The sequence below is a fragment of the Dermacentor variabilis genome, chromosome 5 (genome assembly GCF_050947875.1).
Source record: "Dermacentor variabilis isolate Ectoservices chromosome 5, ASM5094787v1, whole genome shotgun sequence".
Lineage (NCBI taxonomy): Eukaryota > Metazoa > Arthropoda > Arachnida > Ixodida > Ixodidae > Dermacentor > Dermacentor variabilis.
In genome coordinates, this window is record NC_134572.1 from 67,133,192 (window position 1) to 67,159,145 (window position 25,954).

Here is a 25,954-nt window from a genome sequence, read left to right on the forward strand (position 1 = left end):
TACAGAAGAGGAGGAACAAAAAATTTGAAATTACCACAAGATTTTTCCGGCGCTCGAACTCTTGCCTTGCCTAGAACAAAATAGGCCATAAAACAACTGAACAAATTCAAAAAATCAACAGGCGTTGTAAAATAACGCGTGTGAGCAAATCAAGATAATGATCATGCATTGATTTCAGCAGAAAGATTCACAAACTGTACACCGAGCTGAAGATGACTTGGACTCCACTTTGATTACGGCTTGATTGACTTTGTTGCTTAATTGTCCTTAAACAACATTACTTAGGACCTTGTTACAAAGGGCTTGCACATCGCAGCTGAGAGTGCGTGTTATATAAAAATGAAAAGTAAAAGAATATTTGAAGTAAAACTACTCAGATCACAAAATTTAAGTGTTTCCAGTATTCCAGCAGCTGCGAAGACTCAGCGGAACATGTTACAGTTTACGTTACCCTGTGCACTAAAACAGAAAAAAAAACTGAATTAGAGAGCAACTAAGCGGTAAATGGCATGGTTTAGAAGAAAACATATTGAAAATATTTGATAGCAAAGACAGAATTAACAAACAGATAGTAGCGCCAGTTCTCGCGCATGTTTTGTCTATTTGCCGGTATGAAAATTATTGCGCTATAAGACACAAGTGAGACAACAACAAAGGTGGGACGACATAAAGCGAACAAGGTGAAACTGATTATTGGCATACAACCTTCCATCCTCTATAATAGGCAGCAATGGTGGTCGCCGCTTGCCGTTTACGCAAGAATTCACGACGAGCCTACCGACAGAGAAAGAAGAGAAAGAAGAAAAAAAAAAGAAACGAAACAAGGAAAATCAGAGAAAACATAAAACGTAAGAACACGAGAACAAAACATAATATTTCGTGCCTCCGCGTCTCTGCGTTTGCTTTGAGGCAAAGTTTCATGACGTCACTCGTGCCCCCAAGCGCAGCGTGCAGCGCAGCGCCCGTACTAAGAGTTAAAACTCACCTTCCAGCACTTGTAGTTGCTAGACAGGATGACTTGACTTTCGCGCATGCGCAGAAACCTCTCCCTCATGACGAATCCCCTCCAGGTCTTCTGGATCAGGATGGCCAGTTCGTTCAACCGCTCGCGCCGGAATTCCTCCAGTTCGCAAACCTACAAGAACGAACAGGGGTTCTCGAAGCTGTGCATATATTTTGCTATGCGAAGTTACAAGAAAAAAAGCAACAATAAAAAAATGTGTGCAACGAACGAATGCCGCAATGCGTTGCTTACATGGTGAAGTGAGGCCAAATATTTTCTACATAACTAGACTAGAAGAGCGCAGAAGGCAAAACTTTATTTATACAAAACTGCCGATTGATGTTTTTCTCACACATGCACTTCTACCAAATTTTTTCGTGATTTACACTTACGCATTAGCAGTGAAAAACTATTACTTCGTTATCAGCAATCAGCGCTATAACGTATAGAAATATCGTTCAAGACTTGCATTAAATGATGTGCCATATTCGAGAATGCGCTCCGTCCTGTACATTTGGCTTCTTCTAGCTGCGAATCATATTGCGGCAAAGCACGCTTTAAAGGCGACGCCAAAGTTTTGAGATGCCGAAGCGCAACCCTGAGGCGCAGATTGTGGAAATATTTTGATGCTACAGTAACATTGAGGTTTGCGTTATAAATAGCGTGGTAATAATGGTGTAATATATTACATTGAAGGCGCTCGATGCTGAGAGGCCCATAGCAACAGCAAAAAGCAGGGTAGTAAACAACACTACTGTCTCAATAAGCTGGGTTCGCAGTGCAGCTGCAAATGCCTTGACTTCGATTACAAATCACGTCCACATGGGCTATACTGAGCAGCAGCTTCCATGCTAAATATGCGCTGCGACGCTTTCGTAGAATGCGTACAGTGCGACTCCACTTCGAACATAACCTATAACGTATCTTAACGTATCTCATAGGGCACACGAAGTTCAGCAGTATACTCCCTTTCCGCTGCACCTGCAAACTTAAGCGTAACAGCAAAGTATCTGAGCATCATATGGGCCCATATGGAGCTTAGTAAGGACGAGCACAATTTGTTGGGAAGACAAGGCTCGAACTCGACGGGAAAAGTCTCAGCGTTGCCGTTTCATCCACAATTGGAGCTCGATCTTACTTAGCTCGTAGCAACAAGTATGGCGCCATGACAACGACACAACATAAAAGAGAGAGAAACGGGCTTTCCTTCGCACAGGTCATGGCCGCGCAGATTCCGATAGTTCGCAAAAAGCGCAGTCTGCAAACGTACGCTAAACGCTCACCAGGGCGCAGTCGGACGAAGCGACACGCGGTGGCGAGTAAACCATCACGAACGAGAGTTTCGTTTCGCAAGAACGCGACGAGCTACACTTTATCTCGAGCAGCCTTGAGCCTCGCGTTCTGTGGAGCTACTGTGGAGATCCCCGTTCGCCGTCGGCCCACCTTTCCCGTTTCCCGTTTCAGCCTACGCTCGCGCCGCCTGTCGTCGAACGAAAGAAGAGCTTCTAGAACGGCCTCCGCTCGCGAGGTGGTGCCACGGGCTCTTTCTGTAATTCACCGACCGTGGGTCTCCGGTGCCTTTGAGTCGCAACGCCGTTGCGAGTTCGAGCGGCGCGCGCTGAGCGTACTGCTATGTTGTTGTGCGTTGCTTCTAATAACTTTCCACTCCTTGGTCGAAATATTTAGTAATGACTAGTAGTAGGGCTGTGCGAATATTCAAATTTTCGAATGCGGGCGCAATATTCGTTTCGTTCGAATACTATGAGGGACAACAACGACTGCTCCAATTCGCAGGGAGAAACAGCGATGCAATTATTAGAAACTTTTCCGAACGACCCTGCTGCAGGGGAACCGCGGTTGCTCAGCAGCCAAAACCAGTTCGTAAGAGAACGCATGGATAACGTCACCTTTGCACAATAGTTTCGAGTCGTTAAATGAACGTATCTCGCCATAGGCAGCCGGCTAATGTGCCTAATAGAACACGTCCCTGGCCTAGTTGGCGCATGCCTATGACCAGAATTAAAGCGCAGCAGTAAGGACACGGGCGACTGAAACGACACGGACAGGCGAACTCAGTTATGGTCTGGGCTTCTTTAGAGAGACGCGTTCGGCTGATTGGCGTTGACCGATTGAGGACGGCGGCAACTCGGATGCCCATGACACAGCTGCCTATATTGCCGACGCAAACATTATGCATGCTATCAGCTCGTCTCTTTCAGACGAACTGCGCGCTGCTTACTGTCCGTGGTGCGCCGAGGCCATATCCGCCAAAGCTATAAGAAAACATCAGAGACAAAAAGGAGGCCATTTCTTTTATCAACGTAAACGAAAGACGAGCGAAGCCGCAGAAAGACCGGGATATAATGTCTGGTGCCTCTGATCCTCCCGAGGATTATCTTCGCTCCGAACACGCCGCATGTCGCTGCCTATTGCGCCGTTGCTAATCGCTGATCTCTTGGACGGCCCGACGGCGCGTCGTATATATCCCAATAAATCCCCGTCGGCTCGCATTTCCAGCTGCGGTAGTCTCTCCTCTCTTTAGCTCTTCACCACGGCCTCCCCAATCACCACGTCAACGAACGCGCACACGTTGTGCACTTGGTAATAAATAAGCGCAAGAAAACTAAGGAGCGAATGCGAGGGTTACCAGGTTGGACTATTAATAGCCAAATTTGGATACTTCTCGTCCCAAGTTGGCGTCAAAAGTTTTCTTTTGGCTACGTGATTATATTCGGGCTACATTCTTTTGTTTCTGAAGACTACTCCTCTCACCCTTCACAACTTGCCTCCCCTAGAGCCACTAAACAAGCTACACTGAGCAGGGGCCGGACGCCAGGTCATCATTTTAGCGGATGATCATGTGAGGTTTTCCCTCGCATGCCAAATTTGGTAGCAACAAAAATGTTGCACATCATCAGTTGGGCTGCCAGTCACCAAGTGCCCTGGCTTGTTGAGTTTTTGTGCGAGCCTACATTGCTGCACTCCTTGAACTAGTGCTTTCGAGTGAAAGTGCAGAGAAAAAGTCAAACACGACATATTGTGGCCACATATGCAGGTGCCACTCCCTGGCTACGTAAATGCCTGTGAGCCATTCAGAGCATGATTCCGGGCCGGCTCACCCACTCCAAGGCACAACGAGCCGAAGTGAGTCTGCTACACGTTAGCTATCACAGTTCAAATCCGCATAGCCTAACAACTTCAGCGGAGCCGAAACACCTCCAGCCTGCATGTTCAGTTTTCTCACAGAAACATGTCTACGTTAGCATGTGGGGCGCCTCAATGCTGAAGCGCCTCAAAAAAAAAAAATCATCTGTAGTGAGTCTAGAACCCTGCAACAAATGTGTTTCAACATGTCATGGAGACTAACACGCCACAGACAACAGCGACGCCGCAAGTCTGACCTTGTTTAGCCATGTAGGAGTACGCGCTGACTAGTGGCGTAGCCAGAAATTTTGTTCGAGGGGGGGGGGGGGGGGGGGCTCACATTGCAGCTCGGCCTCCTCCTTAAGAGGAAGCTTTAGCTCGGGTGCTCCTATCTAAATACACGTAGAAGCAGAATTCGTTTTCCTCGGCAACCACTGCACCAAATTTGACGAGGTTTGTTGCATTTAAAATAAAAACTTAAATTCTACTGATTTTTGGTTTCGAGTTTTTCATTTAGGTTCTCAATTGCTTACTCAAATTGGGACAAAATCCAAAATTTTTATAGAACGGGACTATCAAGTTTACAACTCTGTAACTCAGCAATGAAAAATGATCACAATTATGTGAATTGCATCTAATAGTACATCTAAAGCGGACAAAATTGATATGTCACACATGAGCCTAAAAAATATTAGTAATAAGGAGATACAGCTTTTGCGAAACTCTTGTACACAACGTACCAAGTTCACGTAAAATATAAATTCATATATCAAATTTGTCCGCTTTGAATGGTCTAATGGATACCTTACAGAACCACGATGTCTGTTCTTGATGCAGAGCTATTATATTTTAAACGTCTTGCTTTTATGTTCTTTAACATTAGAATTTTTCAATATATTTAAACAAAATTCGAACTCTAAATCGTAATTAAGCTTCCAACAGGCACTAGAATTTAACTTTATTTCTCAAGTGCAACAAATTTCAATAAACGCGATCGAGGGGTTATCTCAGAAAAGCCTTTCTGCGTTCTACATGCACTTGAATAGGCCGCATCGTAGTTGGGCCCGAGCTAAAGCATCCTCTTATACAATTTGTCGAGGAATCAAATACATGAATAATAACTGCATTACTATTGCCAAAGATGCTGCAAACGAATTCTTGAACGCTACACCCCCTCAAAACAAGTAAAATGTATATTTTTTTCATAAAAGAATATACTCGTATGTGCCAAATATTGTGCCCAAAATACCTGATATCAATGCTTCCATGTTTTTTGTCTATCTAATAAGTAAACACAATATCTCACGAACTTTAGAACTATATCAGTTCGAAACCAGCAAAGCAGTGCATGCCGCTGATATGAAAAATGTAAAGGCCATGAAATGAACAAGTTGAGGACACATGTGTGAATGAAACTTTGTCATTCAAGAACCTTGTTCCCATTCTTGTACATATCCAACGGCCTGTGAAAAATCTCAATGACGCTGTCATTTGTTCGAATATATTAGGCAGAAGCAGCTGTCACCGGTCGTGTATCGTGAGTATTGCACCGAAATTATAATCGCAACAGAGAGCACGTATAAAAAGCAGGAGTTCTGCAAAATATACGAGGGCGAGTCAAATGAAAATGAGCCAATGGTAATACATGACAAACGGGGTACTTTATTTAAAAGTAGTTTCCATGAGCATTTAGACATTTGTCCCATTGACTAGCGAGTCGCGTGATTTGCACCTCATAAAGCTCCTTGAGTTGCTGCTTCAAAAAGCCTGCAATTGACTCTTTCACGTCCGGCACGAATCTGGCTCCCTTGAGTTGTTTGTTCAGTAGCCCCAAAATGTGGAAGTCGCAAGGCGACAGGTCTGAGCTGTATGGCAGATGTTTCTCACTTGAACTTTGCAAGTTTTATATTAACCACATCATCAACGTGGGGACGGGCATTGTCGTGGAACAAGAAGACCCCATTCGTCAATTTTCCACGTCGTTTGTCCTTGATTGCGACTCGCAGCCGATCCGGCGTTTCACAATATCGGAAATAATTGATAGTCTCTCAACATTTAGCAAATTCTATCAGTAATGGCTCCTGACGATTGAAAAAAAAAAAGCTCAACAACACCTTTCCGGCGGAAATGACGGCCTTTGCTTTCTTTGGGGGTGGTGAATTCGAATATTTACACTGTAAGCTTTGCCGTCGTGTTTCAGGCTCGTAGTAGTGGTACCATGGTTCGTCCCCGATGACAATTGCAGACAAGAAGTCGTCACCCTCATTATGATACCGGATGAGCCAAGGCAGCACCGAACTTCTCCGTCTTCTGGCGGTGGTTCAAAATCTTGGGCGTCCATTGCGGACCCACAAGCCGATAACTGAGATGTTCATGAATCATGGCGTGAACCGAACCGTGACTGATGTCCACACGCTGTGCCAGTTCATCGATGCTTATCCTATCAAGCCTTGCAATTATGTTAAAGGTGATTGCACGATGCCTTTGGCCCGGTCTGGGATCGTCTTTGCAAATTTCATGTCCTTCTTTGAACCGTTTGTTCCAACGCTTCACAGTGGCCAATGAAATGCAATGTTCAATGTACACACCATACGGCGACTAATTTCTTTTTGGGAAACGCCTTTATCTGTCAAAAGCCTCACGGCACCACGCTGCTCAACTTCTGGAGCGTCCGTTACGGCACGCAGCCATGTTCAACCCAGTGTATGAGAGCATTAAAGAACATTTATCCTCACACCTGCGTGTCACTTTTGTAAATGAGAGATGCCTGTGTGCTACGCGCAGGCCTTGCAGATAATGAACAGAACCATAATTGCGCGGGGTGGGTAGGCTCACTTTCATTTGATTCGGCCTCATACATTAGAGATGCGAAGATACAATGGAATATACAAATGCGAAGATACAGCTTGATAAAGGGCAATAAAGTGTCACTAGAAACAAAGTTCACTGCACGTATACACAAAACCTGGCAACAAGATATTCAACTATATAAGTCTCCAATAAATTGATCTATCTAAGGAAAAGTCCGTGTATATAATGCGTCAAGCAAGGCAAATAAACATGATGCGCAATCACACATTCACAACATCCTAGATCTCGCCCCCATTCCATCCACTCCGCCCGATGTATCGCGCATGACGGAAGGCGCCGCGTTTCCTCCCCGCTTTTCTCCCTTGTGCACGCAAGGCTGAGCGACCATCGTCGGCTCACCCATTCCACCTCCCCCCTCTCCCCGCCCCCACGCTTTCACTCACACATGCATCATGCGACGCGCAGTCACAATGTTACCGCCGTTGGACTTTATACGAAACATGAGGGCGACAGCGACGGCAGGAATGCGCCATGAGTGTCCATATAATTGCTATCGCAATAATATAATAAGAGTACCCGGCAACTGAAGCGTCCCGTGGCTAATTACTTTCCGCAAAAGAAGAAGTAACAAAATCGAACTTTCACCCTGCCACAATTCACTGCGCCGCAGCAATGCACTTTTTTTTTCCTTTTGTGGAGCGGGGCACTCAAATGAAAAAGAAACGCAAGGGAAAGTATGTTTGTCACAATCGAATGCCTACTTTGGGCACCTAATGTGGCTACCGAAGGAATATCGAAGAAAACGTGAGACGCTTGGTCCACCGAGAACCATGCGCATACTGCTCGGTATCCTACACCGGCGAGACAAGACTTTCCGGAGAGGTTGCGCTCAAGGAAACGCGGTGCAATCTGTCTAGTCCCCACAGTGATGGCGGCGAGCGACCATTGTTTCTTTTTCTCGTCTGCTAGCCAGAAAGCGTCCAAAACTCTTCAGGTGAAAATCCACTCGGCCAGAGCAAACCGAACGCGCACCGAAGTGTGCCGCGCGGTGGTCGGGGCAACACGTGAAAAACGCATGCGCTCTGGCTGGCTCTGGCAGTCCGCAGGTAGGGTAGCGAGAGCAAAAAAAATTGAAAGGGCTCAATGTGTGCTCGCGATTAAAAGTCAAAGTAGAAAAATAGATAAGAACGTAGTTACCTTGGCTGGCGTTAGCGTCTTGACATGGATGCTTTGGCGTAGGTGCAAAAAAAAAATATTGACACTTTTTTATGTGACATGACGGTGCAAATGATCCACCACAACGCTTCGTCTCATCGGACCTCGCTGCGTGCTTTGTCAACTTGTCTGATAGTATGTTGATTAGGCTTGTCTCGTTGTATGTTTCGATGTAAGACTTTAGAAAACTCAATGGACCTTTGGCGTCAAATGTTTATAACAACATTAAACCCACAAAGTTCCGCAATTGAAAATCTAAAGCACAACTTTGGAAATGTCAATGCGCCTTTTCCATCAAAAGTTTATGTGAAATTTACACCCATAAAGTTTCGGAATTTACATCCATGCGCTCCGTAGATTCCGCGGCCTCAGCGAGGTACCGCGGCGCGCTCGTTCGCCATCAAAACGTCCTTGAAACTTGTCCCTCGGATGGGGCTCCTCGCGTTATGTTTCTCCCAGTGCATGGGTGTTGCCGCGAAATGCAGCCCGAGTTCGCAATGTTCGCGGTGAAATGTCTTTTCGAGCGTGAAAAAGATATTCTAGAGAAAATTTAGAATGATTTCCGGCACCGGGGATTGCTTGGGTGGGCTGTGCATGGACAGCACGAAAAAATTTCGGGGAGGGCTGAAGCCCCATAAGCACCCCCCCCCCCCCCCCTGGCTACGCCCCTGGCGCTGACCTCGTGCGGCCTGCTCAGTCCCGTTTTCGCACAGGACTGGTGAGATGGTGACCATAAAGACTGAAAATGACTCGCGATTGCTTGATTTGGAAGGTGTCGAGTGTCTCTAGGAGCCTCCTTTGTTGGCCTAAGGTCTAATGCATCGCTAGCAAGTCCATCAGCCACCTCATTTCCCCCTGCGCCTACGTGCGAGAGGAGCCATTCAAACTATATAGCAAATCGGAGGCTGCTTATTTTTTAACGCGATAGCGTTGTAAGGACCCCGCGACGCAGAAAATCCGGTGCCGGCGTCGGCGGCGTTGTCCGCGAGAGAAAAATCATCCCGAACCACGCAGGCCGTCCGCGTGCGGCATAGGCGTCACTGAACTATTTGAATTTATCACAGAAAAATGTGTCAGAATATTCGTAAAGCACGACTACGCAAACCCTACAGGCATGATAGCGTCGGACTGTTATTTGAATATACGAGAAAACATAATTCCCTTACGCAGAAACTCAAACACAAACCTCTTTCCCAGCTGCCGGTTGAGGTTTGGCGCGACAGTGCACTACCTCCGGGATCGGCCACGCAAGAGGCGGCGTTTCTACCAGAGAGTTCGCCTTCATGCATGGCGTTCGTTGTCAGCGTTTCCCGGTAAACATTACGGTTGCAGAAGCTGCAGTTGCCGGGAAGCGTGAGAAGCAGTCAGGGATATTTGAATGCTATCGCGTTCCACTCTCGTAGGCGAAGCTCAAGCTTTCTCCAATTTCTTTGAGAAGGCGTAACGAATATTGTGTGGACTTCTCCAGAGGAAACCCTCGCTGTAACAACTGCAGAGAAGGCTTGCTGTCTGACCGCATTACAACGCGCCGCGCCCTGTGGGACCTCAGTTTCCTTAAGATTGCCTCAATGTCCATGCGTGTTCTCGCATACTGTCGACGAGACGGCGTAGTCTAGTCCGACTACGCAGGACACCTTCAGGGTCGGAATCACAAACGCTGTTGCGCTGGCTTCGCACTCGATACTAGCAGAATCGTAGGCAAATGCTTTAAAATGTTGGTCATACGTTTTCTCCAATTGTTCCAACGATTGTGCTTCCGCTACGTGTATAGATCGCTTGTTGTGTATCCACTGAATTATCAGCTGGCAGTCAAGATTTACGTACGACCATGGTCGCTCAGGCGGCTGTCTTCGTTTGGGGAATTTAAGACCTAGAAGATGAAGAATGTTGAGCGCTATTAAAACATGCCACTCAGTTCGTTGCAAAGACGATTTGGGAGAGCTCAATTCGCTCTAGGATTGCTTGGTCTGCATAACTGCGTAAATAATCTTCGAGAAGCGAGGACACAAAGCGGTGGTAGCCGAACCTTGTAAAGCACTTTGCTTGTGGTATTTGAACTGAATTCTGAGGTCGTACGTGCCAAAACCACGATTTGATTATGAGACACGCCGTACTGGTGGACACCAGATTAATTTTGACCACCAGGAGATATTTAACGTGCCCCCAACGTACGAAATACGGGCGTTTTCGCATTTCGCCCCCATCAAAATGCGGCCGCCACGGCCGGGATTTGATCCCGCGACCTCGTGTTTAGCAGCGCAACGCCACAACCGCTAGGCCTGCGCGGAGGGTATGCTTATGGTATGCCAAAGGTCACTCTAAAGCCTTGCCGATTAAGCGTTTCCAGCCAATTGTATTGAGATTCAGATGGAGATATCAAAGGTAGTTGAAACAATAATATGCGGATGGGAATCGACTGTGTTTATCTACGTAGTGTACATAACTCACAGCGAGACGTGTTTGCTTGAGGCGTTGTTGTGTGCCGTAGTGTCCACGGCACACCGCTGGTTCATCCTGGAGCATGACCCAATGAAGCCGAATCTATTTAGTTGTTGGATTGGCTTATTCCCAATAGACGTCTCCATCCGTGGTGCCCGCCACCGCAAACGGATAAATGGCATAAATCAAGATTTTTTTCTGCTTATATTGATAATCCTATCCGTGAAAGGTAAGTCTACACAGAGAAAACAGACCATTGGGCTATCGTTTGCCTTAGCAACTTTCCTTGCAGGTGCGAAACTGTGATGCTCACAACTAGCATACAAATCTTAAGAGAATGACTCGCAGTTTCCTAATTTTTCTGAGCCCACGCCTCCTGCACAGTGTTCACAATGACTCGAAAAGCATTGTCATACCACATATCCACACAAGACGACGATACTCCAAGTGACCTTCGCACCATCACTGCGATTGTGATCACCCAATCAATTGAGCTGCGACTGATATCACCGCATCTTAACCTATATAAAAGGCAGCTGCAATAAACTGGAATTTGAATGACTAATTGGAATTGCAGACAGTGCCAGTTGCAACACACTTGACACAGATAAATCTTTAAAACACCTCCTGCGTGAATGCCCATCGCAAGATCTGAGTCTTACATTTTGGGCAGCGTTAGGGCAAACAGACAACAGGCCTTATACCGGATACAAGCTTCTGTGACCATGGCCTCGTACGTCTGCAACGCGCAATTCTGCAGAAGCGCTGCATTTCTTGAGATGCGCCAACCCACATGATTGCTTGTGACGAACTGAGCGACGTACGCTCCATTACATGTTTGCGCATGCATAGTGTGAATGTCTCACCTTATCCTTTAGTCCCCTTTCTCCCTTCCCCAGTGCAGGGTAGCCGACCTGTCTCAGACAAGGTTAATCTTCCCGCGTTTCTCTTATCGCTTATCTCTCTCTCTCTCTCTCTCTCTCTCCAAAGCGCAAAGCACCAATAATACACACCGTCCGGTGGCTTTTGATGAATATCTTGGTCCTGCCGAAGACGTACTCCGAAGGGTGGATTGGCAGGTCTCGGAGCAGAAGGGTGACTCCTTCAACCGGCAGGCCCGTCCACTGGGGCCAGGTGCGAACGCTGAGCAACTTGTAGCGCTCCAGAAATGCCACGTAGTCCTGCCTGAAGACGAACCCCGCGCGACGCACCCTCAGGTTCTCCATCAGTCTGCAGGCAAACAAAGGCAGGCGCATCTTGAAGGAGCTTGCAAGAAGCTGCACCGCGAGGCCTAATTTGCACCATCCTATTTGTGCACTTTACATGCACGATAAGCTTGAAAAAGCTGCAATGTTGATTATAGTAATTTATCAATGTGTTCATTTACTGCGTCTATCAATGTCTTCATTTAGTGCGCAGAGGATGCGACGGCGACCCTTGCAAGAGGTTGTAGGGTCCAAAGACTATGCGCAATGTTGTTAACTCACACAGTGAAGATGAATTGAAATAAACCAGTCGCGAATTGCATGAAAAGAAATTGTGCAAGTGCAACTTCTCTACTGTATACCTGTCTCCATTGTATCGTATACCTAAGCTAATTAGTTACGCCACAGGAGCAAAAAGAAAATAGAACCTTACCCGAGGTACCGGACTTGATGCTGAACCAGTGCCATCTCGAAGATCATCGGCTGCTTGAGTTCATTTGGCTGCAAAAGGCATTTGGGGAATAGAGCCTACTGCAACAATAAGCGTTTAAAGACAGGCTCGTAACTGCCAGAATGCTTTTTTTCTTTTCTAAATAGCGTTATCACCGTCGGTTATGCAAAAAAAAAACACAGAGGCCCAACAATTACTCGACAAAGCGGGGTTGACAAAGAAGATTGTGTGGACACGTGCCTTAATGCAGCGTACGTAGTTTGGCGTTTTCGCTTGCAAATTTTTTACAAGTGCTCCAATGGAAATCTTGAACTGTGTGGCAGTCGTTGTTGGACGCTTTAGCGTCGTGCGCTTTGGGTTCCCTGCGGGTGCAGAAATGAAAAGCAAAGCACGTCAAAGAAATTGTTCTGCAAGAACAAGCTACTGAAATATTAGCTGCCGCGCATACTTAGGCATCAGCGTCAGGCGCCGAAAATGTCCTGAGTTTATGAGATATTTAGATATTTCTTTTGTTCTCGACTGCTTCATATTAATCACTATGCTTTCTGTCTTTTTTTTTCAAGGCATAAAAATAATTGAAGCCAGCAAACTCAATAATAACTGCGATCAGGTAGAATGCATCTACGCAATAAGCTTACCTTCAGGAAACAGAACCTTCATCAGGGGATGATCGCAACTGTACATGGCTTGAGACAGGTCACGGTAGAGATGATCATTGTTTTTATCAATAAAACCAACAACAGAATAGGTAACCTAAAACAGAAATGGAAGGATGCACGTTTCAGTCAAAAGAGCGAAAAGTTACTCGTGAAATTCCTTCGGAAATGCTCTGTGCAAGAGGGCACTACTCACAGCACCGGCGTAATGCCTAAGACGGAAGCACTGTGGCGGCAGCGAGACGTCGGTCCCCGTGAGGTTTTTGCATCCCTTGCTCTCGAAGTAGGGGCTGTCCTGGCACACCTTGGTCAGCTTGTACAGAAAGCTCTCGTCGGTGGCGGGCCCCGGCCGAAGGCACTCTTCATCCAGCATCGCCAGGATGCCGTGGTTATTCTGCCGCGAACGAAGCAAAGAGCAGGGCGCTGACGTTTCCTGCCGGCGTTGCTCACCCGTATTCGGGTGGGAGACTTTTGCGACCCGTAAGTAGCTATTTCCTGTCCATTATTGGCTGATTAAAGCAGAAGACTCAAGCACATCTACTACCGGAACCGAAATAGGTGCCTGATTCTATCCGATATGGAAACATCAATAAGTTATCAGGGCCTCCTTTAGTACGAAGAGAGAGAACGGGTTCCCGACACTGCTCGTACGCGTTCGGGTGGAAACTCCTATGACCCGGAAGTAGCCCTTTCCTCTTCACTCTAGTCTGATTAAAGCGGAACACTGAATCACATCTCTATGTCACCGGAACCGAAAGCAGTGCCAGATTCGTATCTAGAACCGTTACTAAACTAGCAGTGGCAGTTTATGCAGAGAAGAAAAGAAAAGCAGTCACTGACACTGCCTACACGCTTGCCGTGAATCCTGTTAAAGTGCGATCAGCAATACAACATTTCCGCGTGTGCATAAAATAGAAAACGAGAGTTTTTCCATGTTCCTATAGCGAGCAACTACCGCAGCAATAGAGACCACCGTTCATAGAGAGAAACATCGTAAAACGTTCACGAAAAGTGACTGCGAGGCAGTACTGGCGTACGTACCTTTTCAATGAGGTCACAAATTATTGCATTATTAAAGTAGTCTATGTGCTCCCATTGAATACCCTGCAATGAAAGACGCTGTTCATTAGGAGGCGGAGATGTACGAAAAAGTAGTGGAAGTTCAGAAAAAGCACGAGAGCCTACTTACCTCACGCACGTACTCCTCCTGCTCTTGTTTGAGCGTAAGTACTATGAAGAGTTGCTCAAGCTTCTCGTTGCAATAATTTATAACAAACTGTTCAAAACAGTTTTTCTGCATAAGAGAGAGAGAGAGAGAGAGAGACTCTCTTGTGAAAACGGGAGAGGTCTGCCTGGCGGTACGCCTAGCGTGATCATTCAGGTGGGTGCTATGATAAATAAAATGGAGCCCACAGGACATACAGCAGACACACAACGCGCAATAAACAACGCCACATACAACACATGAAGTTAAAGTGGAGTCGAACCTCGTCATAGCGAAGTCGCAGCTCACACGAAAATACTTTCATTAACCAATATGCGTTATATGCATGCATTCGTTAGACGTCGGTGGGGGAAGGGGGGTGGGAGTGTAGCATATTGGCGAAAAACATTTTAGATTTAGTTCGTTAAAAGCTATAATTCATTATACCCGTGATTGTTATGTTGAAGTTCGACTGTACTTAATTGAAGGACACGGGTGGAGAAAATGACCCCACATGAGAACACGCGAAGTGTGTTACATAAATATTAATGGCAGAAGAATAAAAAAGGAGGGGGAGACCAATAATAACGCCCTTGCGCACAAATACAATAAAAGTGTCGCGTGTTACCTCTAGAACTTCAAATCCATAAATGTCCAGGATTCCGAGACATTTTCTTTTTCCTAGGCGCTTCGCCTGGAGAACAAACGTGCAAGGTGGATGTTTAGCTTGCTCCAAAAGCGATGATCTGGTATATGAAAGGTTGGCACTTACCCGTATGCTATCATTTATTCGGCTTACTAACCACGTGAATAGGCGGCTGTACAAAGCTTTGCATAAGGCATTCTTGGAATATGTGGCCTGAAAGAAGATACAAAAAGGCACACGAAGAATAAATTATCCATGTTTGCGGCAGCGTGAACGTTTGTTAATAGCGACCGTTGCAACCGGCGCTAAACTGTGTCGCAAAGTAAATACGTGTTTTTTTTCTAGTGCAATAGTGTGCTGGTATTGTACAATATACTGCTTTCAGTCAACTCATCAACAACAAAGTGTTTAAGGTTGCATGCATTACACGCGTGCGTCAATTGTCGATTATATATTCGCCGACTATTATCCCCGGCGACGTCTCCACGCCCTAAGACCGACATGGTCGCGAATTTAGGCGACAGCCAACATCTAGTCCAGGCGATGTCGTAGCCCATAGCGCATGCGTCTGTGCGAAGTTTGATTAGTCGTCATCAGTTTGATTAGGTCTTCAGTTGCCGAGCCGGTAAATCAAGTGGCAATAAGGATATCTGCACCATTCGTAGTCCATTCCAACGTGTTATCCTTCCTATTCTCAGGTAACTAGTGCATTGACGTTAACAATAGACCAAGGGTTTCATATAGATAGGCTGGAGGATAAGGACATGTCTCGAGTGGTAAACGAAAATCATGCTCACGTCTTTATTTAACTTATTACGATGAAGTTTCACACACTCTTCAGTAATCCCAGTTCATCACAATACAAATCATTTCGATTAACAATAGGCAAGACGGAAAAGCGAGATAAGAGATAAGCTCACTTCATTGGCTGAGAGGTCGGTGACGGCCACGTCGTGTCTCGTCTCCACCATCTTCTGGGTCAAGGCAGAATGGAGGAATGCAAAGTCCACCCGGAGCAACTCGCAAATTTCGTACAACTCTGCAGAGAGAGAAAGAGGGCGTGAGTGAATTCTACTTGACATCTGATATAGTCGTTTCAAAAATGCGCAACAGAATCTGTTTGGCTTGTCCACGCTCAAACCGAAACCCACAGCGTTACTTCGAGGGGAAATTCGTCCTTGGCCAATAACGACACCTGCTAGAGTAACCCGCAGCGGAGGCTTGTTAAGTCACTATACTGTGTTACTCTATTAGCGCGGCCTAGGCATCGGTGACGCCATGAATCATCCGGCTGGTAACTGTCTCCTAATCAACGGGGTTTCCTCGCGCTGCTGACGCCGGCAAAGATGCAGCGCTTGCTCTGCAGCATCGACATCGTCTGCTCCGTTTTCTATGCCGAGGCAAAGGCCGCGGACGGCTGGGCAAGAAAAACACTGATTCTAGAACCGCGATGTGACCCGAACGAAGGGTGGAGTCCTGAAAACACGGAGTGTTTTGTCACACGTCGAGCAGGAGTCACTTCGCTTGGCACCGCTACACATAAACCGAATCTGCTCTTCGGCCCTCACGACGTTGTTTTCACATTTTATCTCCTCCCCTCCACGTTTGTCTTCTCAGTCTAGCCCACTCGTAGTCCATTTCAACGTGTTGCTCTTCCTATTCACGCGTACCTAGTGCAATGACGTGAGAAATAGATCAGTCGTTCCATATAGATTAATAAGTTCGTTGAAGAACTTCTGGGACGACGACAGCCACCACCGTATAGACGAGAGGATATCAACATATAAATCAACTTGCTGTAGGTTCTCAATTTTGGCCTGTCTTGGCGAAGTATCGCGCAGTGATACCCGAAAAGGCTCCTCATGTGCGCGTAGATTAATGATCGCGACGAGATAGGAAGACAAGGTACAGAGGCATCATCGCTCACCGTACTCGTTGAGGAGGGCGCAGCCTTCCGTGTCGTCGATGTTCGCCCGCGGTTGAAACTCTACGTTTCCCAACTTGAGCACGACGGCAACCACTTGGAACACGGCGTGCACTTCAGACGGGCTCAGCCCCAGCGCCTCCATCGACCTCTGCAACGAGGGAATCGCGTGCGAGCGGGGAATAAGAGAGAGAAAAGGCGGTCACGACATGGCTGCGAGCTGGAACTCCTCGATGTTCGACAAACCGTGCTTGATAAACGCGCCACCGCAGCCGCTGAAATACGCTCATTTTAACGCGTTCCACACAATGTAACGGACTGTGAGAGCTTTAATGTTTTCAATAGCTTAAGTCAACACGTTTTTTTGGAAAGGGCGCACGGGTGCGCGCCCAACGCTAAAGGCGTGTAGGCTTTCAAACGTTTAACCCATCACGTCTAGGCAATACTGCAGCTTGAACTGAAATCTCATTTGATGTTTCTTTTTTAAGGTTTCTTATAAATTTTAGGATACTTAGCGCGAGTGCACTCAAAAAAAAAATTTTTTTTTTGCAGCATGCTCACCTTGGTCAACGCAAAATAACTCCTGTCGTCCATGCTTTCCAATTGGGAACATCTGCTGTGCTTGAGAATGGAATAGTTTTCGGTGTTCCTTTGCAGCTTTAGACTTTCTAGAAGCAATAGAAAAAAAGAGGAAGAGAGGTGGGCGTGTGTAGATGAGGCCCAAGTACGAAGAAACAGGCTAGTTACCTTAGACGGTTATATATGGGGAAGAAAAAGGTCGTTCACAGTTTTTTTTTTCGCACAGCTATACGCGCATATGTAAGGTTAACTGGGTGTTTTTCGGACTTTATCGCCTTATGCGTTATTGATATTGCCGCTCGTCACCACAAGATCACGAAAGATTGCTTCACAGGAATGTGATTCCAAGAATTGTTTTCACTGAAGCAAATTTGCTAACCCTCCATGTTTCGGTCGTCGCCCTACATTTTCATTTCAGTGCAGCCGTTCAAAAAACGAACCACCATCAAAGTTACTGCATGGCTATCAGCCCTATGGTTGACGATACTACTTAGAAAATGACCAAAGCGACAAAGTACAAAAGTAAAACGAATGGCTTGTCTAAACGGCATTAGCTAAGTGAATGGCCAAAGTTCTGTATGGTGAGGTGGTTACACACCCTTCGAAACACGACACAAACAGCACTTCACTGTGTTCTGTTTTTGGCTGTATGCGATGTCGGAAAGTACAGCATGCCAGCCGTACGACAGCCGTGCAGCGTGCCAGCCGTACAGTACGAGTAGCATCCACAAGTATTAAGAAAGGCATCTTTCCCATTTGGGCGCTACATACGCAGTCGGAGTTCCACTTAATTTTTGTGATATACACTGGCTCAATCCATCCATTTCCTTAACGTATTATCACGACGCAGAGCTGACGTTTTGTTACCCAGTCTTTCAACGTGCGGCAAAATCTTATGGGTCCAAAATCAGTCTAATAGAGTTGTTACCAGAGACAATAATATACTTACTCAAGAGGTGAACTTCAGCTCCGCTCAACAACTGATAGAAAAAATGGAAGTTGCGCTCTCCCTGAGTGTGGCTGATTACCCTAGACTGTCACCAAGGAGGAGAGATAATAAAAGTGATTTTGAGCATAAACACATCTTTTTTATTCAATTTTTTTAATAACAACCAAAACAAACTAATACGAGATATATTCATAACAAGAAAAGTAACAGGTCGATAAACCTAAGTCATGTTTTCTGGAGGACGTGCAATAAGGGGCTCTAATATTTCACTGTGCGCGTAGTACGCGAATGTGTTTCGATCGGCATTGATATTTCCTGAACGCTTCTGAAAAACACTGACAATGTTCCTGCTGGAGCCATTACTCGTTGTACAGCACGAACTGCCAAAGCCGTTTGATCTGCAGAAGGAAAACAAGAGGCAAACCTCTCCATAACGCATGGTGTAGGACGGTTACGTTTCTCTGCTATGGCTGAAATAAACACTTTTTTTCAGCATCTCATCTCTTTTATGTGTACTACGGTTCTCACTCATTTTCATTCTCACAAATAGATAGTCGTTCAAGACTGTAACAGAGGAAGAATAGCATATCTCACCTTTTCCAGCAGATCTGCAAAAGACCCCAAACCAGAGTGTTAGTTGCATGGCCATGTGCATCAAGCCTTCTAACCTTTCTAAATTTTATGTCTACAGCATCTATATAACATGCGTAACCTTTATTTGCGCACTCATACAATATTGTTTCAGTAACGCTGCTTGAAACAAAGTTGAACAATGACGTTCGAGGAATGTCATAGAGCAACGGTATTGTTCATGCCTCTGTAGCTTTCTCCCCTTGGTCGGTGCCTATAGTTCACAATACGCTAAATAATTAAGCTTTCTTTTATTTTTAAGGGTGCCAGACATTTGTGATAGTCGGCCAACTGCAAGCAGAAATCATGTGCAGCGCAACAGGCTATGCGTCTATGAACATATCGATAAAGACGTGTAACGTTTACGCACAATTTGTAATCACTCCGCCGACCGGATCCCCTTTGAAGTCGAATTCTATATCCATGTATTTGCCCTGAAACGAGAAAGGAACATTCACAGTCACTGAAATCACAATGGAGCAAGCGAGTAAGCCAATTTAAATTTAACAGTCGCTTACAAATCTTGAGGAGTTGTCGTTCCGGTGTGTCTTGGCGTTCCCGAAGGCTAAACAAACATAAAACATCGAAACGTCTGTTACGCATATTCGCTTTGCTCATGGTGAGTTAATCAGGTCGTGCAAAAAACACCATTTCAGCAGGATGCTAAAAGGGACGCGTTTGGTTAGATGAATTTTTATTCAGCGAGCAAGGAAATTTAGGCAATATAAAGGAGGGACCGAAGGAGGCGCTGTTCTATCAATTGCTGCGTTGCGTTGACACGTACTGGTTATCAGTTTAATTAGGGCACCAAGCTTGCCAGCTAGCGAGTTGGTTGAGATAAATAAATATTGATTGCAGTAAAGAAAAGGATCTCAGCACGAGCAACTCTTACTGATCGCAGAACAAAAAGTGAATACTACCAATTACGCGAATGCTCTAGGTTCATCGCCGAAATGTCTGCGTCCTGTATTGACCAGGCGTACAGTAACCGATTATCATTCAAGCCGAATCTACCCTATCGTTTCGCACCGTTATTGTTAAGAAGTATTTAGTATGGTGTTATACAGAAGCCAATTAAAGAGTTACTGGGCTGAAGTCCTTCACATGGGTCGTTATCATCAATGAAATACTATAATCAGGACCCTTCCCTGAGTTTGCCCTAGTCTCTACCTGACCTTTGCGAAATCACACACGAAACGTGCCCAGCACAAGCTGTAGGTGTAAATCAATGATGTACACATAACTTCCATGTTTAACACAGGCGTTCTGTCACCACAGCATGTTGAGTGCAAAGCTGAGCGAGCAAGCGTATAATTCCGTCCCTCTCACCTTCGAGGACAGGCGTGCTTCTCAAGATGTGTTCTTTGATGGCGCCCACCTCTTCGTCCCTGCCAGACACGGCCGCCACGTACTGCATGACCAGTTTGCTTGCCTCTGCACAGCGCCAAGTTTAACGTTGACCTCATAATATCATATATAAATGGAATTACATGAAACGCTCAATCGGCCATCCCGCCTTCTCACCCCCCCCCCCTTTTTCTTTTTTGATAGCCATTTCTACTCGCCGCTTATCTCTGTCGCGTATTACAGGGCTTACCAACGCCACTTTTGTCTCCGGGATAACCTCATAATAAAGGAAATATCTAGAAGGACGTATCGCTACCACGCATTAGGCCTTGAACGGATCAGCAAGGTGTATCGTAACACGGTTCACTTATTCTTATATTTATAACGGCACAAGGAGCCCACTTAATCGCTACTGACTATAATTGAGCAGTTAATGTGGCTCATGTACGTTAGTGTGTGTTAATGAGGTAATGTGTGTGAGGCCTGCGGGGACGAGTGCTGGAATCGCACGTAAGACTGCGCAAGTTTCCGCACTGTTTCAGCAGCGAGTATATAAATTTACGATGATTCGACATGTGAACCTCTAGTAGACGAACAGGGATAGCCGCGCAAGAGTCTATAAACGCCGAAAAAATAACGTGAAGTCATCGTTTAGGAAAGCGAACAGTATGCCAAGAACCAGGACACTTGCCTGTTTTTCCTCCGCCGCTCTCTCCGGTGATGATGACGCACTGGTCTTGATTGCGATCTTTCAAGGACGTGTATGCGTTATCCGCTAGTGCATAGCTGCAAAAAAAAAAAAAAATGAATGCGCGTAATTTGCGGATGCACGTCAGAAGCAAAATGCTACATATTTACATATTTTGTCATCATGGTGTTACCATGAACACACAATGAGCCAATAGTTTGTGCTGCGTTTCTTGTTCCTTTTTGTTTACTTATTGACGTTTAAGAAACTGTGTCGCTCTCTGCCAGACGACCGATTGCCTAACGAAAGTGGTGGCTCATGTTCATCGATTATTCCTTGCCAGGAAGTGGCTACTCCTCATGGCTGCGTGCTCTTCAGAATTCATATATTTAGTTTTGTCAGTGCAGGAGAATCTCAGTGAACATTTCCCAACGTGAACTGATACCCCGCAACACTTTCTGCAGCGGCTTCCTGCAAGAACGTTCAGCTACTGCACACCACGGTTTATTACGTCACTTCCCTGCGCTCGGCAGGAAAAAAAAATATATCACGGAGGAATAAGCAATCGAGCTCCGACCAGTGCTACAACGTGAAGCCAAATAGCGACGTAATAAACAACATAACAATATATTTATTTATTTTATTTGTACATAGGGCAGCCCTGTTGGGTTATTGTAGGACTGGGCGTGAAAAGCAGTAAAATGACAAATAATACAGGCAACGTGAACAATACGGACGAAATGAAAATAGTAACTACCTGTTCAATAGTCGCTAAAAAATAAGTTTAAAGGCAGAGAACGAGTAGGGCAAGGCAAATAATTCCGATATTCAACTACACGGGGAAAGCAACTGTATTTAAAAGTGTCTGTACGGACAAAATAAGGCGCGATGTTTAGGTGATGGTGACTCCTAGTATTAGATGGTTTAGCAGGAGTTGGATAATTATTTGATGAAATCCGGCAAAAACGAGTTATTGCATTGCAGAAACGAGCGATTCCTTGCGTCGGCGATCTGAGAGCGGTTGCAAGCTTAGGGATGGAAGCACTGTGGAAGGTGCAAAATTCCTATCGCACATGCGGCATATGAAACGAATCGCTTTCTTTTGGATGGCCTCAATTTGATTAATGCGCATTATTTGTGCAGATTCCAGACAGGAGAAGCATATTCTATTAGAGGCTGGATATGAGATTTAAAAATCATTAGTTTAGTTTCCCCTGGGGCTGTGGTCAACGTGCGGTGCAGATAACCTTTTTCAGTGTCCTTGCAGTTATTGAGTCTATGTGTCTGGACCGAGACATACTGGGTGTGGAAACAGCACATAGGTATTTATATTCACCAACGCTCTGAACGGGAGTATTATTTATTTTGTAACAAAAAGCGGAAGGCATCGTTTCATTAGTGAAAGTCATAACGATGGCGTTACGAATGGTAATTGTCATTTGCCGGGTAGCGCACCAAGAGCTGAAGCTAGAAAGTAATTTTTGAATCTGTAAATGGATATAATAACAGAAAATGTTCTTATATGATATGCAGTCATCAGAACAGAAACGTAAATTCGAGGTTATGTGACGAGGAAAATCATTTAGAAATATCAAGAGAAGCAACGGGCCCAACGTGGAACATCGTGGTTCTCCCGAGGGTACCTCTGCCATCCTGGAATTAGCTCTGTTAAAGGACACATGTTGAGATAGATGGGAAAGAAAACTAGAAATCCAGCTGACAAGGCGGGGATTGTTAAGCATGGCGTCAAGTTTCCAATAAATAACTGTATTGAATGCCTTTGAAAAGTCAATGAAGATTGCGCCAACTTAGTTGCCCGCATCGAAGCTAATACAAATTTCATGCGTAAACTAACTTAGCTTTGTTAATAATCTGAAACCGCGTATGAAGCAGTGCTGTAGATTAGTTAGCAATTTATGTGATTCAAGGTGTTTCATAATGTGTTTGTAAGAATGTGCTCTAGTATTTTACGCGAAAGAGAGGTTAAACAAATCGGTCTATAAATGGCTATAATGTGTTCGTCGCCGGTCTTGAATGAAGGAAGAACTTGAGCATTTCCCAGGATGAGCTTACTGTAAAGGATGCCAGGGACTTGAGAAATAGGACAGTAAGATAGCATAATGAGTACCGTACCAAAAACAAGTTTGGAATGCCGTGACGCCCAACAGACTTTTTTAATATCAAGTTTCAATATTAAGTTCAGAACACCTTCTTCGGTAGCGTTAATGGCATCGATGGACATGTCACTACGACCAATAATGGTGTCTGGTTGGATGACGTTGTTGTCAGGAGTAAAAATGTTGTCACAACATGCCGCAAGTTACTTTTTTTTTTCTTCTCGCATTCCTTGAACATTTATAGACAGAAATTGTCACCCGATCAGAGCGCTACAAATGCGTTCCAACGATACGGTTCACGACGAACATAGAAAAAAAGATGGCCCAAGAATTAAGTAGAACGCAAGGAAAGAATGCACCTCTCTAGCACCAACGTTTTATATGAAAGCTTTAAAGTTAACCATGTAGATTTTTTAGTTCTATGCGGTCGTTGCCACGTCAAACAGTATGCAAGACCTTTTGGCATAGCATCATTGCAATTGGGAAGGAACCTTACAAATTTCTAGCCTCGCTGAACTGTGTTGAAGTCCTCTCTTGAAACACTGGCATTTTTTTTTAAATTTAGACTGAAAGTGGTGGGAAACGTGTGCCAGTAAAACAGAAATGATATTATATTTTGGGTTCCCGGCATAAATTAAAGGCCAAGACCAGTCAACAGCGGGATGTAGAAGCCTATCCTCACATGTGCGGGGGCAGCTCGAACATGCTGCACTTCTCGTAGGCCTGAATCACGTCCGGGCAGTAGAGGGCCAGCTTCTTGTACGGGTTCACAGAGACTACCACGGTGCCGATGTAGGTCTGCAAAGAGCAAGAAGCACAAAAAAATAGCCGCGCCCTTGAATTGATTAGAAATTCCTGGACAGCAAGGAACACGCACATTCATAAAAAGGCGACCACGTAAAATTTTCGCTAATAAGGCACAACTTCGCAGTCAAAGTGCAGCAGAACTTGTATACTTGCGATATCCTGACAACGACTTAACATAGGAAAATAGAAGATGATATCTTGTATTTTTTCGCGAGTGTACATACGGAACTGCCTGATCGTTAACGTCGAGGATGGGCCAACGATTAAGCATTTGCGGGCTCATCTGATGGTCATTAGCAGAAAAAAATTGTTGTCTATCGCCAGCAGTGGTGGAAAACAAAGACAAGCGTTAAGAAAAGAGGAGCCGAACGTGCACTGAGAGAGTCAATTCAGAGACAGCGTAACAAAGACGCCCTAAAAGGAACATCCCCTCCGAGCACGTGAGGTCAGGCGGAAGGAAGCACGGTTGGCTAGTGCATGCGGAAGCGGTAAGAAACGTATCCGGTCTTCGTATCTACAGTTACTCCACTGTACAGTCAGCTTCCTGAAGCGGAGCTATAGCAAGGGCCAATGCTTTAGCGCCAGCGTCATAAAGCAGCCTGACTTCGGTTTCATGGCGCGATAAGCGTAGGTGCAAGATGCAAGCAGGCGCTGAGTGAGGAAAAAAATTACGCCCTTAAGTGCACGCTTCTACCACGGCGTCATTCTACCCCTGAGCGCTCTCTTCGCTGTTTTGAAGGGATCACCGCCGAGTTCGACAAACTGAATGCGTAGGTTATTCTATCCAGACTGCCGAGCTTTCTCTTGGCGGCCGTCAAGAAAAAACATGAAATGTTAAGTTCAAAAAAATAGGCTTCAGAATGAGCATCGTGGCAGCTTCAGGCATTGAATACTTTCTGCGTTGCAAATGTCTTCACAACCGCAGGTACCAGTTAGACGTTAGAAAACGTATTTCAGTCTTGCAGTGCGTTAATTTTACTCAGGCCAAAGAAAACATTTATCGGCTCACTGTCGCTTCATCTGGAATGCGCAACATTGAAGAATACTAAGAGTAGTACAGCAAAGTGAACGATGAACCTCAGTACAGAACGTCTGAGAACATTTTCTCTATGTCGTATATAGTGTGACGATACCGACCGAAATATTATACGTTTTGACTTAGAACGGCTTAGTTAAGCGCTTTTCCGCTAGTTTCGGTCAATTGAGCGTGACAACAGTATAATTTGCAAATAACAACACTTCCACGCGTATGTCGAGGTCAATTCTGGACCTGTTCATTCACGCGGTTTTAAACAACATCGCTACTCAAGGATGAGTTCCCCATGTCGCGAAGGACACCACGTTTCATACTCTTCCTCTTGTTTACAACACACGCTCGAACACACGGTTACACGGCTTTTGAAAAGTCGGCATCACGCCTATGCAGCAAGACCTTCATCGTTGCTTCACGTTTTCGGCCGACAAGCGTCGCGTCTCCTCTCTTGTCCCCACTCTCGTGACACCATCGATGGAGCAACGAAGACGTACGTATATGAGGTCCCTCTTGAATCGCTGGTGCAGGTTGGCGATGAAGGCCTCTTCGGTGGGCGGCTCGAGGAGCAGGGCGTCGCTCAAGCCAACCTCCTGGTCCAGGCTCAGCACGCCACGGGCACTGGCCGACGACGAAGGCCGCTGCTGCTGCACAACACAGACAGAGAAAGGCGCACGTGAGGCAGTTGGGCAACGTTCCCTCCGCGTTAACGTAATTTGAGAAAATAGAAAAGTCTATTCACAGGCATCCTGCAGACTATATACTTTGCTTTCATGTGTTTCTTCTTTTTTGTCGGTATACCATATAAGCTTCTGATAATAGGCAACAATTTGATAACGTTGTGCGCGACCTGTATGTGGTGACGTTGTTTTGACGTGAGCTTGCAGAAACTTGACAGATAACCCACATGGACCAGTTGGGAATTGACTATACACACATCAGCCACTGTGTATGCAGTTGTACAGGTTGCGATAATGTCTTAGAATCGCAAGCATGAAGTAAAATAATTACTTTGAAGGCATAACAAGACACTTCGCATAGGATCGGTGGTGTGAAATCTGTTAACATGCGCGACGTGTTTCAAAAAAAGTGCTGGAAATGAGGCATCT

At 45.5% G+C, this 25,954-nt stretch overlaps 1 protein-coding gene across 1 annotated transcript in view; it reads right to left on the reverse strand.

Annotated features, from left to right (window-relative positions):
- LOC142582728 (unconventional myosin-Ia-like) overlaps positions 1-25,954 on the reverse strand; it is a 172,744-nt gene that overhangs the window by 12,889 nt on the left and 133,901 nt on the right. Inside the window, exons 3-25 of the mRNA XM_075692718.1 lie at positions 25,343-25,492; positions 23,691-23,806; positions 20,895-20,989; positions 20,186-20,290; positions 19,375-19,421; positions 19,227-19,290; positions 18,821-18,834; positions 18,227-18,311; positions 17,260-17,366; positions 16,702-16,849; positions 15,695-15,813; positions 14,901-14,987; positions 14,757-14,822; positions 14,114-14,218; positions 13,966-14,028; positions 13,121-13,318; positions 12,907-13,021; positions 12,509-12,630; positions 12,251-12,318; positions 11,626-11,842; positions 986-1,135; positions 706-774; positions 35-70 (exon numbers count right to left, since the gene is read on the reverse strand). Coding sequence (XP_075548833.1) covers positions 35-70; positions 706-774; positions 986-1,135; positions 11,626-11,842; positions 12,251-12,318; positions 12,509-12,630; positions 12,907-13,021; positions 13,121-13,318; positions 13,966-14,028; positions 14,114-14,218; positions 14,757-14,822; positions 14,901-14,987; positions 15,695-15,813; positions 16,702-16,849; positions 17,260-17,366; positions 18,227-18,311; positions 18,821-18,834; positions 19,227-19,290; positions 19,375-19,421; positions 20,186-20,290; positions 20,895-20,989; positions 23,691-23,806; positions 25,343-25,492 — 2,346 coding nt within the window. The remainder of the gene's footprint in view (positions 1-34; positions 71-705; positions 775-985; positions 1,136-11,625; positions 11,843-12,250; positions 12,319-12,508; positions 12,631-12,906; positions 13,022-13,120; positions 13,319-13,965; positions 14,029-14,113; positions 14,219-14,756; positions 14,823-14,900; positions 14,988-15,694; positions 15,814-16,701; positions 16,850-17,259; positions 17,367-18,226; positions 18,312-18,820; positions 18,835-19,226; positions 19,291-19,374; positions 19,422-20,185; positions 20,291-20,894; positions 20,990-23,690; positions 23,807-25,342; positions 25,493-25,954) is intronic.